This window comes from Bos indicus, chromosome X (genome assembly GCF_029378745.1).
Source record: "Bos indicus isolate NIAB-ARS_2022 breed Sahiwal x Tharparkar chromosome X, NIAB-ARS_B.indTharparkar_mat_pri_1.0, whole genome shotgun sequence".
NCBI classification, from domain to species: domain Eukaryota; kingdom Metazoa; phylum Chordata; class Mammalia; order Artiodactyla; family Bovidae; genus Bos; species Bos indicus.
The window spans coordinates 135127905-135146105 of NC_091789.1; the positions used below are offsets into that span (position 1 = coordinate 135127905).

The window sequence follows — 18201 nt, forward strand, 5'->3', positions numbered from 1 at the left end:
AAAAAGAAGTGTTTGGTGCTGCTGGAAGTCAAATAAGAACAGGAAGAAACATCACTGTCAGTGATAGGAGGTTATGGGTGGTGTTAGCACTCAGAGATTTCCTAAAAAGAGGTGCCTGGGAGTATGCTTGTAGAGGGTGGAAAATTGAGAAAATGAAAATAATAGTGAATGAGAGCTAATCATTCCAGAAGTTTGGTTATAAAAATAAGGAGTGAAGATACTAGCTGTAGATAATGTAGATAAATAGGAGTTCCTTATTTGGAGGACTTATTTCTTCCATTTGTTAGTCATTGACAGCAAGATTTCCCCAATATCCAATCCACTGATGAAGAGGGCAAGGAGCACTCTCTGGGAAGGAAGAGTAGGATGAGACAGGGATGATGATGGTGGTAATAATAACAGCTAGCGGAGAAGGCAATGGCAACCCACTCCAGTACTCTTGCCTGGGAAATCCCATGGACGGAGGAGCCTGGTAGACTGCAGTCCATGGAGTCGCTAAGGGTCAGACACGACTGAGCGACTTCATTTTTACTTTTCACTTTAATGCATTGGAGAAGGAAATGGCAACCCACTCCAGTGTTCTTGCCTGGAGAATCCCAGGGACGGTGGAGCCTGGTGGGCTGCCGTCTCTCGGGTTGCACAGAGTCGGACACAACTGAAGCGACTTAGCAGCAGCATTTATTGAGTATATACCATGTACCACATGCAGATTTCAGATAATTTGCCCAAGCTATTATTTCTCATAGATACTATGTGGATTTGAACCTAATTAGTCTGGAACCAGTATCTCTGCACTAGATAGTAAGAAGCAGGAAGAGGGAATAGGTATAAAGAGTGGCTAGTACCAGAGTTCCATGTTCATCTTATCTCTACCTCGCTCCTTCTGAGAAAATTCATACTCCTCAGCTGGCTTCTGCCTTCCAAAATGCCTGCTGTTATAAGGGACAGGAACCTGCTTGCTTATTTTCTTTTCCACTAGTAACTACCCCTGTGGTTTCCTTCAAGAGTTTTTCTTAGCTTATTTGAGATTTTCTAAGTGGATTTTTTATTGCTAAAAATAAGGAAATAAATGTATTTAAAAGACTGTCAGTATGCTTATGAAAAAGTAGAGTTACTCTTATGTTACAATAATACTCCTTGTGTATTCAAAAAGCTAGTTTTGAAGCTTGTCAGTTTTGAACGTTTAATTCCTAAAGGAAGGTTTCTGGGATGGGATTGTGGCTTCTTTGTTATAGATTTGGGAAGAGAGAAGAAATGGGGTAGTGTCTAAAGATACCAGTCAAGGAAGCCAGTGCTGTGGCATGAGATGGCAGCAGGAATGAAGGAAGGGAGTTCAGAGGGTTTACACTTGACTCTGCCTCCCCTTGGCTCTTACTGCTGCCCATGACCAATCAGTTTGTGGCAACATGGGCTGTATGAAACAGAGAGTAAAGTTCCAAGTAGGGACATTGGGTACCTTGACTGAGTTTCTGTGAATACCAGGCCTCCAGGTTGGATAGGTTAGGTGTAGCCATCTCTGTTAATAATTTCCATGTTTTTCAAAATTGAGGTTTGTGTTGTTTCTTTGGTTTTATAGTTACTAGTATGAAAGATCATTAACAGTAAGGACAGTTTCATTGTACATACATTTTTAAATATAAGGAAGATGACTCGTGAAAAATTTCTAAATCTGAAAAAGTTTCCAAAGTTAAATGTTTACAGTGACAGTTTTTTTGTTTTTACTCAGTTTTGATTTTTCCACACTGTATTTTGCTTTTCTATTTTTGTCTATTCATACCTCGATTTTGTCTCTTTCTAGCCTCAGATTCAAGGCATCTGTTTACATAGTGGTTTCTGCCCTTATGGTATGGTTTTATATATATAGCATTCAGTCTCTGAGGAGAAAGAAATCATATCTATATGCTTAAGGAGATATTGAGAGAGTCATTTCCTAGGCAGGTTGATAAGAAGTCTAGGGGTCCCCAAGGAGAGAGGGGTCTGGAATTCTCAAGGAGAAAGAAAGGACAAACATTTTTTTCCTCTACATTCCTTAGGATTATGTATCCTGGCTGAGGACAGTCTCTGGATTAAACCTGCCTAATCATATTATCTTAAAATGTAAATTATGGGAGTAGGTCTGGTCTTTACAAGGATTATATAACAATAATATATCTACCCGCTTCTGATGTCTATGTCAGAAGCTTTCTGTATCTCCTTTATACTTTAATAAAACCTATTACACAAAAGCTCTGAGCGATCAAGCCTCCTCTCTGGCCCTGGATTGAATTCTTCTTCCTCGAGGCCAAGGATCCCGGCGTCTTTGTGTGGTTCAACAACAACCTTTCAATATGAATTATGTACATATATATACATATGCACAAATATACATATAAGATGTAAACTGTATTACTGGGACCATATTTATTTCTTCTGAATTTCCTAAATTTCCTAGATTGGTAAAAAGAACACACTGGGTATTAAGTAAATCACCAGGGAAGCCCATTAAGTAAATGATGGATGGAAAAATATGGAGAACAGTAAGCAGTCATACCTCTATCAAATATTTTTAGATCAAAAGCAAGATTGTATTAATTTGTATCTCTAATCCATGTTCAGAATGTGGTCCACTGGAGAAGGGAAGGGCAACTGCTAAGTCACTTCAGTCGTGTCTGACTCTGTGTGACCCCATAGATGGCAGCCCACTAGGTGCCTCTGTCCCTGGGATTCTCCAGGCAAGAATACTGGAGTGGGTTGCCATTTCCTTCTCCATGCATGAAAGTGAAAAGTGAAAGTGAAGTTGCTCAGTCATGCCCGACTCTTAGCGACCCCATGGACTGGAGCCTACCAGGCTCCTCCATCCCTGGGGTTTTCCAGGCAAGAGTACTGGAGTGGGGTGCCATTGCCTTCTCTGGGGAATGGCAAACCACTTCAGTATTCTTGCCTTGAGAACCCCATGAACAGTATGAAAAGGCAAAAAGGAAACTGAAAGATGAACTCCCCAGGTTGGTAGGTGCCCAAAATGCTACTGGAGATCAGTGGAGAAATAACTCCAGAAAGAATGAAGGGATGGAGCCAAAGCAAAAACAATACCCAGTTGTGGATGTGACTGGTGATAGAAGCAAGGTCCAATCCTGTAAAGAGCAATACTGCATAGGAACCTGGAATGTCAGGTCCATGAATCAAGGCAAATTGGAAGTGGTCAAACAGGAGATGACAAGAGTGAACGTCGACATTCTAGGAATCAGCAAAGTAAATGGACTGGAACGGGTGAATTTAACTCAGATGACCATTGTATCTACTACCGCAGGCAGGAATCCCTTAGAAGAAATGGAATAGCCATGATGGTCAAAAAAAGAGTCCGGAACGCACTACTTGGATGCAGTCTCAAAAACGACACAATGATCTCTGTTTGTTTCCAAGGTAAACCATTCAATATCACAGTAATCCAAGCCTATGCCCCAACCAGTAACACTGAAGAAGCTGAAGTTGAACAGTTCTATGAAGACCTACAAGACCTTTTAGAACTAACACCCAAAAAGGTATCCTTTTCATTACAGGGGATTGGAATGCAAAAGTAGGAAGTCAGGAAGCACTTGGAGTAACAGGCAAATTTGGCCTTGGAGTACAAAACGAAGCAGGGCAAAGGCTAACAGAGTTTTGCCAAGAGAACACACTGGTCATAGCAAACACCCTCTTCCAACAACACAAGAGAAGACTCTACACATGGACATCACCAGATGGTCAACACCGAAATCAGATTGATTATATTCTTTACAGCCAAAGATGGAGAAGCTCTATACAGTCAGCAAAAACAAGATAGGGAGCTGACTGTGGCTCAGATCATGAACTCCTTATTGCCAAATTCAGACTTAAATTGAAGAAAGTAGGGAAAACCACTAGACCATTCAGGTATGACCTAAATCAAATCCCTTATGATTATACAGTGGAAGTGAGAAATAGATTTAAGGGACTAGATCTGATAGAGTGCTTAATGAACTATGGATGGAGGTTCGTGACTATGTACAGGAGACAGGGATTAAGACCTTCCCCATGGAAAAGAGATGCAAAAAAGCAAAATGACTGTCTGAGGAGGCCTTACAAATAGCTGTGAAAAGAAGAGAAGCAAAAAGCAAAGGAGAAAAGGAATGATATTCCCATTGAATGCAGAGTTCCAAAGAATAGCAAGGAGAAATAAAAAAGCCATCCTCAGCAATCAATGCAAAGAAATAGAGGAAAACAACAGAATGGGAAAGACTAGAGATCTCTTCAAGAAAATTAGAGATAGCAAGGGAACATTTCATGCAAAGATGGGCTCGATAAAGGACAGAAATGGTAGGGACCTCACAGAAGCAGATGATATTAAGAAGAGATGGCAAGAATACACAGAAGAAGTGTACAAAAAAAATCTTCATGACATGACATCACACAATGGTGTGATCACTGACTTAGAGCCAGACATCCTGGAATGTGAAGTCAAGTGGGCCTTAGGAAGTATCACTACGCACAAAGCTAGTGGGGGTGATGGAATTCCAGTGGAGCTCTTTCAAATCCTGAAAGATGATGCTGTGAAAGTGTTGCACTCAATATGCCAGCAAATTTGGAAAACTCAGCAGTGGCCACAGGACTGGAAAAGGTCAGTTTTCATTTCAATCCCAAAGAAAGGCAATGCCAAAGAATGCTCGAACTTCCGCACAATTGCACTCATCTCACACGCTGTTAAAGTAATGCTCAAAATTCTCCAAGCCAGGCTTCAGCAATATGTGAACCGTGAACTTCCAGGTGTTCAGGCTAGTTTTAGAAAAGGCAGAGGAACCAGAGATCAAATTGCCAACATCCACTAGATCATGTAAAAGGCAAGAGAGTTCCACAAAACCATCTATTTCTGCTTTATTGACTATGCCAAAGCCTTTGACTGCATGGATCACAATAAACTGTGGAAAATCCTGGAAGAGATGGGAATACCAGACCATCTAACCTGTCTCTTGAGAAACCTGTATGCAGGTCATGAAGTAACAGTTAGAACTGGGCATGGTACAACAGACTGGTTCCAAATAGGAAAAGGAGTGTGTCAAGGCTGTATATTGTCACCCTGCTTATTTAACTTCTATGCAGAGTACATCATTAGAAACGCTGAGCTGGAAGAAGCACAAGCTGGAATCAAGATTGCTGGGAGAAATATCAGTAACCTTAGATATGCAGATGACACCACCCTTATGGCAGAAAGTGAAGAGAGACTAAAAAGCCTCTTGATGAAAGTGAAGGAGAGTGAAAAAGTTGGCTTAAAGCCTAACATTCAGAAAACTAAGATCATGGCATCTGGTCCCATCACTTCTTGGGAAATAGATGGGGAAACAGTGTCAGACTTTATTTTTTTGGGCTCCAAAATCACTGCAGATGGTGAAATTTCATTGCAGCCATGAAGTTAAAAGACGTTTACTCCTTGGAAGGAAAGTTATGACCAACCTAGATAGCATATTCAAAAGCAGAGACATTACTTTGCCAACAAAGGTCCGTCTAGTCAAGGCTGTGGTTTTTCCAGTGGTCATGTATGGATGTGAGTGTTGGACTGTGAAGAAAGCTGAGCGCCGAAGAATTGATGCTTTTGAACTGTGGTGTTGGAGAAGACTCTTGAGAGTCCCTTGGACTGCAAGGAGATCCAGCCAGTCCATTCTACAGAAGATCAGTCCTTAGTGTTCATTGGAAGGACTGATGTTGAAGCTGAAGCTCCAGTACTTTGGCCACCTCATGTGAAGAGTTAACTCATTGGAGAAGACCCTGATGCTGGGAAGGACTGGGGGCAGGAGGAGAAGGGGACGACAGAGGATGAGATGGCTGGATGGCATAACCGACTCGATGGCCATGGGTTTGGGTAAACTCTGGGATTTGGTGATGATTGTGCTATGATTCATGGGGTCGCAAAAGTTGGACACGACTAAGCGACTGAACTGAACTGAACTGAATCCATGTTAGTTCCTCTCAAGTCAGCCACATGTAAACCAAACCAGCAGTCACTTAAAATAGGGGGTTGCTGTTCATTTCTAACTATAGTTCCTTTTCTGAGGTGCTACTCTCTTTTCATAGTTCAAACAGTGCAAAGAGTATCTTTCAATAATAAAGCATCTTCATGTGTCAACAGAAATGTACATTTAATGAGTACATTAATTTGGTAGTAAATAATTAAATAAGGTTAAATCCCCAGTCATGAAGAGTTTTATCAGCATGTTTTTGTCTGTACTTGTTAATGTTTTCTCCCTATAAGTATGCCTCCATATCTTATTTAAAAAAAAAACACACAAGACTCCCTCTGTCAGAGTGCACCTTGCAACTACTAGTGAAATCTCACATAGGAGTTCACAAGGTTGTCTTCTGGGACTTCTTTTTTAAAAAAACACATACACTTTGACTCAGGAGAGTGAATTTAATACCTTTTTCTGTTAGAGGACAGAAAGCAAGGTGGCATATTAGAAAAAGTGCAATTAGAAGTTAGAAACCTCTTAGCCAAATGGGTGATATTGACAAAGTTACCTAACGTCACAAAACCTGAGTTTCCTCTTGTGTGAAGTGGGGAACAATACCTACCTCATAGGTCATTTAGGAGGATTACACGTAATAACAGATATTGAAGTGCTTAGCATATAACGGGTAGCAAATTAGTGTTGGCATCTAACTCCTTTCTTTCTTTGGTTCCCCCTGTTCGAGGCCTCCTCTTGACTTTAATTCCTGCCTTTTGATTGTTTTCCAAATTTGTTCATTTCTTTTGCATTTTCATAATTGAGTAACTTCATTATCTTACCCAAACATTGTCTCTCTTACCTGAAGAAAAGCTGAGGAATCAGGTAAATTTTGTGTTAGGTATTCACATAAAAGTTTTTTTGAAGATGATTAGCATATCCTTCTATATATATTTTATATACTGTTTTCAAATATGTTTTTACTGTTACCACTATGAACACATGGTTGTAGTGCTATATATATAATTTTATCCTTATCTTTTAAACAAATCTATTTTCCTTTAAAATAGTTGAATACTGAATAGGGTTTTAGCATGGTCTGTATATGTTATATGATTGCTTTTTGGAGGAGAGATGAAAATACATGTATAGTGTATATAGTTTAATTTTGTTGTTCAGTGTATTGAATGATTATTCATTCCTCTTTAGTTAAAGTAGTTTAAAAAGTATTTTGTTCTAGGCGCTGGGAGTATGGCAGTGAACCAAACTGAATCTTTGCCTTTGAAAAGCTTGCTTTCTAAAATGAAAAAATTTTTCATGCATAAAATTTTTTATAATGCATTTTCTTTGCTCATACATACGTTTTTACCATGCATCAAAGAGTTCTTATTATAAAATAGAATATTATATTTTGGGAGACTATTTGAAGCTACAGCTCAAATATTTGTGTCCCAAGATTTATTAATATCAAATGTCAACATTTTTATATCAAATATTGCTTTCATTACATTTGCCACGTTCCACAAAGTAATGTTTTATTTGTTACTATGTAATTCTTTATATAAAATATATTTGTTTTGGAGGTGAAACATTGGCTTGCAGGTTGAAAGTATTTTTCGTTTATTTGGTAAATATTTTTTGAGGCCCTCCTATACTCTCAGGTTCTGTCTTAAACTAATCTAGTGCAGGAATTTAACCTCAGGTCCAGAGCCCAATCGTATTTCCTTTTCTTCATGCCATATATTAAAAGGTAGGGACCAGAACTGTGGAGTTGAAGAGATTCATCAAGAGAATGAGGATTTATTTGGATTTAGTTACTAGGAAGAGGTCATCACTGACCTTAAAGTGGTTGGAGGAAGAATAGCTTATTATAGGAGGCTAAGGAAACGCATGGTGTCGCAAAGAGTCGGACACGACTGAGCGACTGAACTGAACTGAACTGAAGGAAATGCAGACTAATAAGGAAATTGAAATATCAAGAGTAAGTGATTCTTCTTTGTATCATGGTAGTGAGTAGAAGGAAGATTTATGCATCCCTAGAAAGTCCCAGAAACTAGGGAAGGAAACTTCAAAATAAGATATATATATATATATATATATATAAAGGTTGTAAGAGAGAGCAAGAGTTTGGGGATCAAGTGATTAGTGTGAAGAGAGAAGATAATTGAAACTGTAAAATGCCAGAGAAACCAAAGAAGATGGTTATGGACTTAAGTGAAAGGGGATTTGGCTTAGGAGAGAAAAGAGAAAACTTCATTTGATACAAGAGGAAAAGATGAGCATGAATGAAAATAAGAGTATTTTAAGATGGAGAAAGTGAAAGTGGAAGAAAAGCTATGACCAACCTAGGCATCACATTAAAAAGCAGCGACATTACTTTGCTGACAAAGGTCTGTCTAGTCAAAGATGTGGTTTTTTCAGTAGTCACGTATGGATATGAGAGTTGGATCATAAAGAAAGCTGAGCACCTAAGAATTGATGCTTTTCAACTGTAGTGTTGGAGAAGGCTCTTGAGAGTCCCTTGGACTACAAGGAGATCCAACTGGTCCATCCTAAAGGAAATCAATCCTGAATATTCATTGGAAGGACTGATGCTGAAGCTGAAACTCCAATACTTTGGCCACCTGATGTGAAGAACTGACTCATTTGAAAAGACCCTGATGCTGGGAAAGATTGAAGGTGGGAGGAGAAGGGGACGACAGAGGGTGAGATGGTTGGATAGCATCACCGACTCAATGGCCATGAGTTTGGGCAAGCTCTGAGAGTTGGTGAAGGACAGGGAAGCCTGGCATGCTGCAGTCCATGGGGTCACAAAGAGTCAGACACAACTGAGTGACTGAACTGAACTGAACTGAAGATGAAGAAATGGGATGGTTATGATCACTCCTGCAAGATAGCCTTTAATCTTCTCTTAAAGTAGAAGGTAGGGTCATTTGCTGAAAGGAATAAGGTGAGAGGGAGAGAGGAACTTAAAAGGGGGAGAATGTTCTGCCATGGAAACATACTTTGAAATCAGTGAGTTCAAGCAGTGACACCTTAGTTGAGAGTAGCATAGATGTTACAGTGATCAGCAATATCCTAATGTTCTGTTGTTACAGAGTTGGCAGACTATAATCTGAGGGCCACATGTAGCCTGTGAGCTGTGAATACTTTTTATATTCATAAAGGATTTAAAAAACTGAAGAGACAAAGAAGATTGTGTGACAGAGACCACATATGACATTTAAAGCCTAAAATATTTACTGTCTGGTTCCTTACAGAAAGATTGCTGACCTTTGTTCTATAGCTTAGGACGAGAGAAAACAAATGTGAGTGTGACTCAGAGGTTGGAGCTGACATGTTGGACATCATCAAAGATCAGGTGGTGATAACGTAAGGGATACTAGTTACGGGAATTTGGTGGAGGTGGACAGTTGGGGGCAGGTTAATAGGGAGTAAAGTAAAGCCAGAAGATAGCTAATAGATTGGATGAAAATGAAGAGGGCTTGTGACTAAGTCTTATAATGAGAATGAAAAGCATGATCAGTTGGTATGAAGCAAAAAATGACAGATAAGGAAGCTGGATGTAGACAAGGGGAGCACAGTTGATTATCTTAGAGGTAGAAGAGCTTCACAAATTGTCTAATGATGAGGTCAGGATGATGAAGCATCAGAAGTATGATCTTGGTAGCTTGATAGGGATTGCATTGAATCTATAGATTGCTTTGGGTAGTATACTCATTTTCACTATATTGATTCTTCCAATCCATGAACATGGTATATTTCTCCATCTATTAGTGTCCTCTTTGATTTCTTTCACCAGTGTTTTATAGTTTTCTATATATAGGTCTTTTGTTTCTTTAGGTAGATATATTCCTAAGTATTTTATTCTTTCCATTGCAATGGTGAATGGAATTGTTTCCTTAATTTCTCTTTCTGTTTTCTCATTATTAGTGTATAGGAATGCAAGGGATTTCTGTGTGTTGATTTTATATCCTGCAGCTTTACTATAGTCATTGATTAGTTCTAGTAATTTTCTGGTGGAGTCTTTAGGGTTTTCTATGTAGAGGATCATGTCATCTGCAAATAGTGAGAGTTTTACTTCTTCTTTTCCAATTTGGATTCCTTTTATTTCTTTTTCTGCTCTGATTGCTGTGGCCAAAACTTCCAAAACTATGTTGAATAGTAATGGTGAAAGTGGGCACCCTTGTCTTGTTCCTGACTTTAGAGGAAATGCTTTCAATTTTTCACCATTGAGGATAATGTTTGCTGTGGGTTTGTCATATATAGCTTTTATTATGTTGAGGTATGTTCCTTCTATTCCTGCTTTCTGGAGAGTTTTTATCATAAATGGGTGTTGAATTTTGTCAAAGGCTTTCTCTGCATCTATTGAGATAATCATATGGTTTTTATTTTTCAATTTGTTAATGTGGTGTATTACATTGATTGATTTGCGGATATTGAAGAATCCTTGCATCCCTGGGATAAAGCCCGCTTGGTCATGGTGTATGATCTTTTTAATGTGTTGTTGGATTCTGGTTGCTAGAATTTTGTTAAGGATTTTTGCATCTATGTTCATCAGTGATATTGGCCTGTAGTTTTCTTTTTTTGTGGGATCTTTGTCAGGTTTTGGTATTAGGGTGATGGTGGCCTCATAGAATGAGTTTGGAAGTTTACCTTCCTCTGCAATTTTCTGGAAGAGTTTGAGCAGGATAGGTGTTATCTCTTCTCTAAATTTTTGGTAGAATTCAGCTGTGAAGCCATCTGGACCTGGGCTTTTGTTTGCTGGAAGACTTTTGATTACAGTTTCAATTTCCGTGCTTGTGATGGGTCTGTTAAGATTTTCTATTTCTTCCTGGTCGAGTTTTGGAAAGTTGTATTTTTCTAAGAATTTGTCCATTTCTTCCACGTTGTCCATTTTATTGGCATATAATTGTTGATAGTAGTCTCTTATGATCCTTTGTATTTCTCTGTTGTCTGTTGTGATCTCTCCATTTTCATTTCTAATTTTATTGATTTGATTTTTCTCCCTTTGTTTCTTGATGAGTCTGGCTAATGGTTTGTCAATTTTATTTATCCTTTCAAAGAACAGTATTCTTCACAGAGCTAGAACAAATAATTTCACAATTTGTATGGAAATACAAAAAACCTCGAATAGCCAAAGCGATCTTGAGAAAAAAGAATGGAACTGGAGGAATCAACCTACCTGACTTCAGGCTCTACTACAAAGCCACAGTTATCAAGACAGTATGGTACTGGCACAAAGACAAAAATATAGATCAATGGAACAAAATAGAAAGCCCAGAGATAAATCCACACACATATGGACACCTTATCTTTGACAAAGGAGGCAAGAATATACAATGGATTAAAGACAATCTCTTTAACAAGTGGTGCTGGGAAAACTGGTCAACCACTTGTAAAAGAATGAAACTAGAACACTTTCTAACACCATATACAAAAATAAACTCAAAATGGATTAAAGATCTAAATGTAAGACCAGAAACTATAAAACTCCTAGAGGAGAACATAGGCAAAACACTCTCTGACATACATAACAGCAGGATCTTCTATGACCCACCTCCCAGAATATCGGAAATAAAAGCAAAAATAAACAAATGGGACCTAATTAACCTTAAAAGCTTCTGCACATCAAAGGAAACTATCAGCAAGGTGAAAAGACAGCCTTCAGAATGGGAGAAAATAATAGCAAATGAAGCAACTGACAAACAACTAATCTCAAAAATATACAAGCAACTCCTCCAGCTCAATTCCAGAAAAATAAATGACCCAATCAAAAAATGGGCCAAAGAACTAAACAGACATTTCTCCAAAGAAGACATACAGATGGCTAACAAACACATGAAAAGATGCTCAACATCACTCATTATCAGAGAAATGCAAATCAAGACCACTATGAGGTACCATTTCACACCAGTCAGAATGGCTGCGATCCAAAAGTCTACAAATAATAAATGTTGGAGAGGGTGTGGAGGAAAGGGAACCCTCTTACACTGTTGGTGGGAATGCAAACTAGTACAGCCACTATGGAGAACAGTGTGGAGATTCCTTAAAAAACTGGAAATAGAACTGCCTTATGATCCAGCAATCCCACTGCTGGGCATACATACTGAGGAAACCAGAAGGGAAAGAGACACGTGTACCCCAATGGTCATCGCAGCACTGTTTATAATAGCCAGGACATGGAAGCAACCTAGATGCCCATCAGCAGATGAATGGATAAGAAAGCTGTGATACATATACACAATGGAGTATTACTCAGCCATTAAAAAGAATACATTTGAATCAGTTCTAATGAGGTGGATGAAACTGGAGCCTATTATACAGAGTGAAGTAAGCCAGAAGGAAAAACACCAATACAGTATACTAACGCATATATATGGAATTTAGAAAGATGATAACAATAACCCTGTGTACGAGACAGCAAAAGTGACGCTGATGTATGGAACAGTCTTATGGACTCTGTGGGAGAGGGAGAGGGTGGGAAGATGTGGGAGAATGGCATTGAAACATGTAAAATATCATGTATGAAACGAGATGCCAGTCCAGGTTCAATGCACGATACTGGATGCTTGGGGCTGATGCACTGGGACGACCTGGAGGGATGGTATGGGGAGGGAGGAGGGAGGAGGGTTCAGGAGGGGGAGCACATGTATACCTGTGATGGATTCATTTTGATGTTTGGCAAAACTAATACAATTATGTAAAGTTTAAAAATAAAATTAAAAAAAAAAAAAAGAAGTATGATCTTTCAGTTCCTGAAGATGATATCAGGGAGACTGTAAGAAGAACAAATGTGAATTATGTTGCTAGAGTTATTTGAAAAAAGTGGAAATGAGCATGGAGTATAAATTAGATGATGGTAAAGAGTTAAAAAGAGGCAGGTGTAAGTAGGTGAATTACTATAAATAAGGGGAAGAGAAAAGAGAAGGAGGCAGTTAAGTGGTCCTCCGTTTGCCCTGGCAGCTGAGCTGTTCCACCCTCTTGACTTGGTGACTGATAGAGGTAGATAAAAAGGCTGCTGGGAAGATGTGGTATTCTCCATAGAAAGTCAGTTTACACCTTGTCTTTGAGGATGGGAGAAGCAAAGTGGTAAATTTGTTTCAGGTTGTAAAATGTTGCTGTTGTTTGTTTGCTAAGTTTTCTTAGACTCTTTTGTGACCCCATGAACTGTAGCCTGCCAGGCTCCCCTATCCATGGGATTTCCCAGGCAAAGATACTGGAGTGGGTTGCCATTTCTTCTCTAGGGGATCTTTCTGACCCAGGGATCAAACCCACGTCTCCTGCATTGAATGTGGATTCTTTACCACTGAGCCACCAGGGAAGCCTTAAGTTGTAAAACGAAGCTCTCAAAATAAAATTTCAGTGCTTGATCACTCAGTCTTGTTTGACTCTTTGCAACCCATGGACTGTAGCCTTTCAGGCTCCTCTGTCTATGGAGATTCTCCAGGCAAGAATACTGGCGTGGGTTGCCACGCCCTCCTCCAGGGGATCTTCCCAACCCAGGGATCAAACCCAGGTTTCCCACATTGCAGGCAGATTCTTTACCATCTGAGTCACCAGGGAAGCCCAAGAACACTGGAGTGGGTAGCCTATCCTTTCTGCAGGGGATCTTCCCAATCCAGGAATGGAACTGGGGTCTCCTGCATTGCAGGCAGATTCTTTACCAGCTGAGCTACCGGGGACCTAATACAAGTAGTTGATTTTTTTTTTCATAGATGTATACAGGGTCACGGGGCTTCCCTGGTAGCTCAGCTCTTCCTGTAAAGACTTTTTGACATCAGTACTATTTACTATGTAAAATTCATTTTTTTTATACTAATGAAATTAAGGGATTAATACTAAAAATATCTCTTTTTACTTTGAATATATGTAAGAGTAACTTGGCAAGTAACCTTCATTTGAAATATTAAAGCTGTCTTGATTGGGCTGCAAGTAACAAATTCAAATCATTTGGATATGACAGTCCTTCTGTGACCATGTTAATGTAGAGTCTATATTGTAGCTTATAAAACTTTACTATTAAATATATATATATAGGGATATAATATCTTTTAGCCATTAAAAATCAAGTAGGGGGATTCCTTTGACCTTTAGAAGATGAAGCAGGAGCCATTGTAGCTGCTTTATGTTTTTCTATTTTGATGGGCAGAATTATTCCTATATATGGCATCATTGGATAGTATTTTCTAAAGGAAAAACTTTTATCTGCCAAGGACTAGAAATACTAGAAACAGACAAAAGGTAAATTGATAGAGTTTTTCAGTGTGCCAGATAAGTTTGAAGTTACTGGTTCTTATAAGAGCATCTTTATTTTTTCTGGAGAATCAGACTATTTCCTGATAATCTAAAATCTTAAAATATCTTTAACTTGATTTTAAATGGTACCTTTATTTCAGGTGGTTTTCAATGAGTAACCTTTGGAATATTTTTAAAGATTGAGTTAAATGTCTTTTGAATCAAGAAGAAAATACTTTAATTATGTCATTTACTTTAATCATATTTTTGTGTTGTGTGTTTTTTCTCTCAGTTCTTATTACGAAGAATACCACAAAAACACAGCCGCCTCCTTCCAAGGCAGCTCAGCGCTCAATGCAGTCTCCACAGAACAGTGCTATAATATTACCAACACATCAGACTAAGAAATCAGGTCGGCCTAAACCACCTGGATGTCCTTCAGACCCCAAGAAGGGAAGTTCTGTTAAGAATACCACAACAAAGAAAAAAGGCCCACACTCAGGAAGAAAGGTTAGTTGTATCTCCTACTAATTTCTATTATGGGTCTCTGTAGTGCCTTATTATTAAACATACAGTTTAGGATTTACTAAGAGTGTTATATGGGCTTCCCAGATGGCTCAGTGGTAAAGAATCCACCTGCCAATAAAGGAGACGTGGATTTGATCTCTGGGTTGGGAAGATCCCCTTGATAAGGAAATGGCAACCCACTCAAGTATTCTTGCCTGGGAAATCCCATGGTCAGAGGAGCCTGGTGGGCTCAAAAGATTTGTACACAACTTAGTGACTGAACAATAACAAGAGTATTATGACACCCTTGAGGAATGTACCAAGAGTGTATAAGGCTTTTTACAAGGGGGAAGGGGGAGAGAAAGGGATTGGGATTTTGGGACTAGCAGATATAAACTGTTATATATAGGATCCAAATACATGTTGTCTGTAAGAAATATACTCTTAAATATAAAGGTGTAGAATCTTGGATCAACTTAAGACTGAATAGTATTTGATCTCTTCAAAACCACACTGAAAATACTGCATGGGTGTATTTATCTTTGGGGCAGTTTATTTAAAACTCAGTATACTTTAAAATACTTCATGGGAAATAGATGGGGAAACAGTGGAAACGGTGTCAGACTTTATTTTTTTGGGCTCCAAAATCACTACAGATGGTGACTGCAGCCATGAAATTAAAAGACGCTTACTCCTTGGAAGGAAAGTTATGACCAACCTAGATAGCATATTCAAAAGCAGAGACACTACTTTGCCAACAAAGGTTCGTCTAGTCAAGGCTATGGTTTTTCCTGTGGTCATATATGGATGTGAGAGTTGGACTGTGAAGAAGGCTGAGTGCCAAAGAATTGATGCTTTTGAACTGTGGTGTTGGAGAAGACTCTTGAGAGTCCCTTGGACTGCAAGGAGATCCAACCAGTCCATTCTAAAGGAGATCAGCCCTGGGATTTCTTTGGAAGGAATGATGCTAAAGCTGAAACTCCAGTCCTTTGGCCACCTCATGCGAAGAGTTGACTCATTGGAAAAGACTCTGATGCTGGGAGGGATTGGGGGCAGGAGGAGAAGGGGACGACAGAGGATGAGATGGCTGGATGGTATCACTGACTCGATGGACGTGAGTCTCAGTGAACTCCGGGAGTTGGTGATGTGACAGGGAGGCCTGGCGTGCTGCGATTCATGGGGTCGCAAAGAGTCAGACATGACTGAGCGACTGATCTGATCTGATCTGATACTTTAAAAGGGTTTCCCTGGTGGCTCAGCATTGAAGAATTCACCTGCCAGTGCAGGAGATGCAGGTTCAATCCCTCAGTCGAGAAGACCCTTGGAGAAGATCCTGGGAGAAGGCAAATATTCTTGCCTGGGAATTCCCATAGACAGAGGAACCTGGCAGGCTACAGTCCATGGGGTCGAAAAAGAGTCAGACACAACTTAGTGACTAAACAACAACACTTTAAAAATAACATAATTTACTGCTATACTGTGAACCCAGATAACGGTCACTAATTTAAACAAAGAAAAATCCAACAGCACTGAGTGTTCTACTTTTTCTCCTTTGTCCCTGCCTTTTAAATATCTCTATTATTACCTTTTCTAGGCCCAAAGTCCTCTTTTCTGATACTCAAAGAGTCTTGTTTGAAGTTAGCTCCTAGAAAACACCAAGAGCTGATATAATATAAACCGCTAGTGAATTTTAACAATACCCAGAAGACATTTGTTCTTAGATACAGTGGGCATAATTCTGTATGGACTTTAGCAAGCCACTTTTAATTTTGTCAAAATTATCATGTGTAATATGGAGAAATGCAGGCTAGATACAGTAAAAACCCAGATGAGTGACTGCTTTCTGAAGACAAACTGTCCTCTGCCTTGTTGAGGTTCCCCAACCTCATTTGATGAATTCCTGGATTAGATTTCCAGAGTGTATAAAACTTAGATGCATGCATGCTCAGTTGTGTCTTGACTCTTTGAGACCCTATGAACTGTAGCCCATCAGGCTCCTCTGTCCATGGCATTCTCCAGGCAGAATACTGGAGTGGGTTGTCATTTCCTCCTCTAGGGCATCTTCCTGACCCAGGAACCCTGCATCGCTTGCATTAGCAGGCAGATTCTTTACCACTGAGCCACCTGGAAAGCTAAAAAAACAAAAAAGCAACAAACAAACCACAAGTTTTATATAATAATTATTTTGTCTAAGGTATGACTAGGTGGAGCAGGGATAGCATTGGGAATCCCAGTCTCTTGGTCTCTTTCTCTCCTACTTGACTAGCTTATGGTCCCCTCTTGGCACAGTTTGGAAAGTACTACAATTTGTAATAAAGAAATTTCCATCCCAAAGGACTTCTGACCACTGATCATTTGTGGACCAGTGATGCTAATGATTTTCTGACCTCCTTATCTAGGAATTTTTTCTTTTTTACCAGGGAAAACGTATTCCTGTCATTTGCTCCACATCTTCAACTTCTGAAAATGCACTGGCCAGAGAACATGGTAACATTTCATATGATAAGGATGTTTTCCCTGGGTCATCTAAAATAGTGATGTCTACAGGTAAATTAGTATTTTTAAGAGTATAAAATTAGTACTTTTGTTGTATTATATTCAGTGTCTTTGAAGTCCTGAAAATAAAATAAGAGGGAGAAAAGATGATAATAAGCATTTCTTTGAGCATTTTTCATATTAAAATATTTTGAAATTCTAGTTGTTTATTTTGATGTTAAGGAAAAACAGTCTGTTTAAATACATGAGTCACCTGAAAATTCAGCATCCTTAAGATATTTTATCCCTCTTGGTAAAATTTATAACATTTGCATTATTGTCAAATCTATTCTTGTTTTCCCATTATTTCATTTCACAATTTGTCTTTTTGTCTTGTATATATTTTTAAAGTTACCTCAAACCTTTTTTAAATGCCTTTTAAAATTTTCACAGATCCTTGCCTGTCAAGGGACATGATGACTTTAAATTGCTGTTTGCTGTGTAAAGAGTGTGAAATGACAGGCACCCACACTAATTAATCCCTTTGATTTGTCATCTTCCACAGATTTCCTTATTCCTTCCTGTTTTTTTTATAGCAAGTTTTATTGCTTCCTCTCCTAGATTCTTAATTATCTTTCTCTTACATTCTTCTCTTCCCTGGACTTTTTCCCCTCAATTTTTCTTTTCTTACTGAAAAGAAATTATAGTTTAATTTATTGAAATAGGTATCACTTTAAAAATAATTATTGTTACATTTCCCATTTTGTCACTTTATTATTTCTGATTTTTAGTCCATTAGCTGGTGAGACTGACTAAATGAGTATAAACATTGAAATCCTTGTTTAGCTCATTTGTGCTCAGTAGAACTTTGTCAAGGCCATCAGTACCTCAGGTTGTTTTTAGTAGGTGATATTTCTATGACAGGGTTGATCCTTCCTCTGGCTGTTGCCAAAAAGTTGAGAATTATCATATATTTCAACATGGTGAAAGTGAGATTAATGGGTTTTTATTGTACTAAATACAGACTTTATATAGATGAAAATTTTGCAAT

The 18201-nt window shown here is 38.8% G+C and overlaps 1 protein-coding gene across 1 annotated transcript in view; it reads left to right on the plus strand.

Moving 5' to 3' along the window:
• The window catches only part of SCML2 (Scm polycomb group protein like 2), a 121401-nt gene that overhangs the window by 72866 nt on the left and 30334 nt on the right, over positions 1 to 18201 (plus strand). The window contains exons 8-9 of the mRNA XM_019956407.2: positions 14461 to 14678; positions 17096 to 17222. Coding sequence (XP_019811966.2) covers positions 14461 to 14678; positions 17096 to 17222 — 345 coding nt within the window. The remainder of the gene's footprint in view (positions 1 to 14460; positions 14679 to 17095; positions 17223 to 18201) is intronic.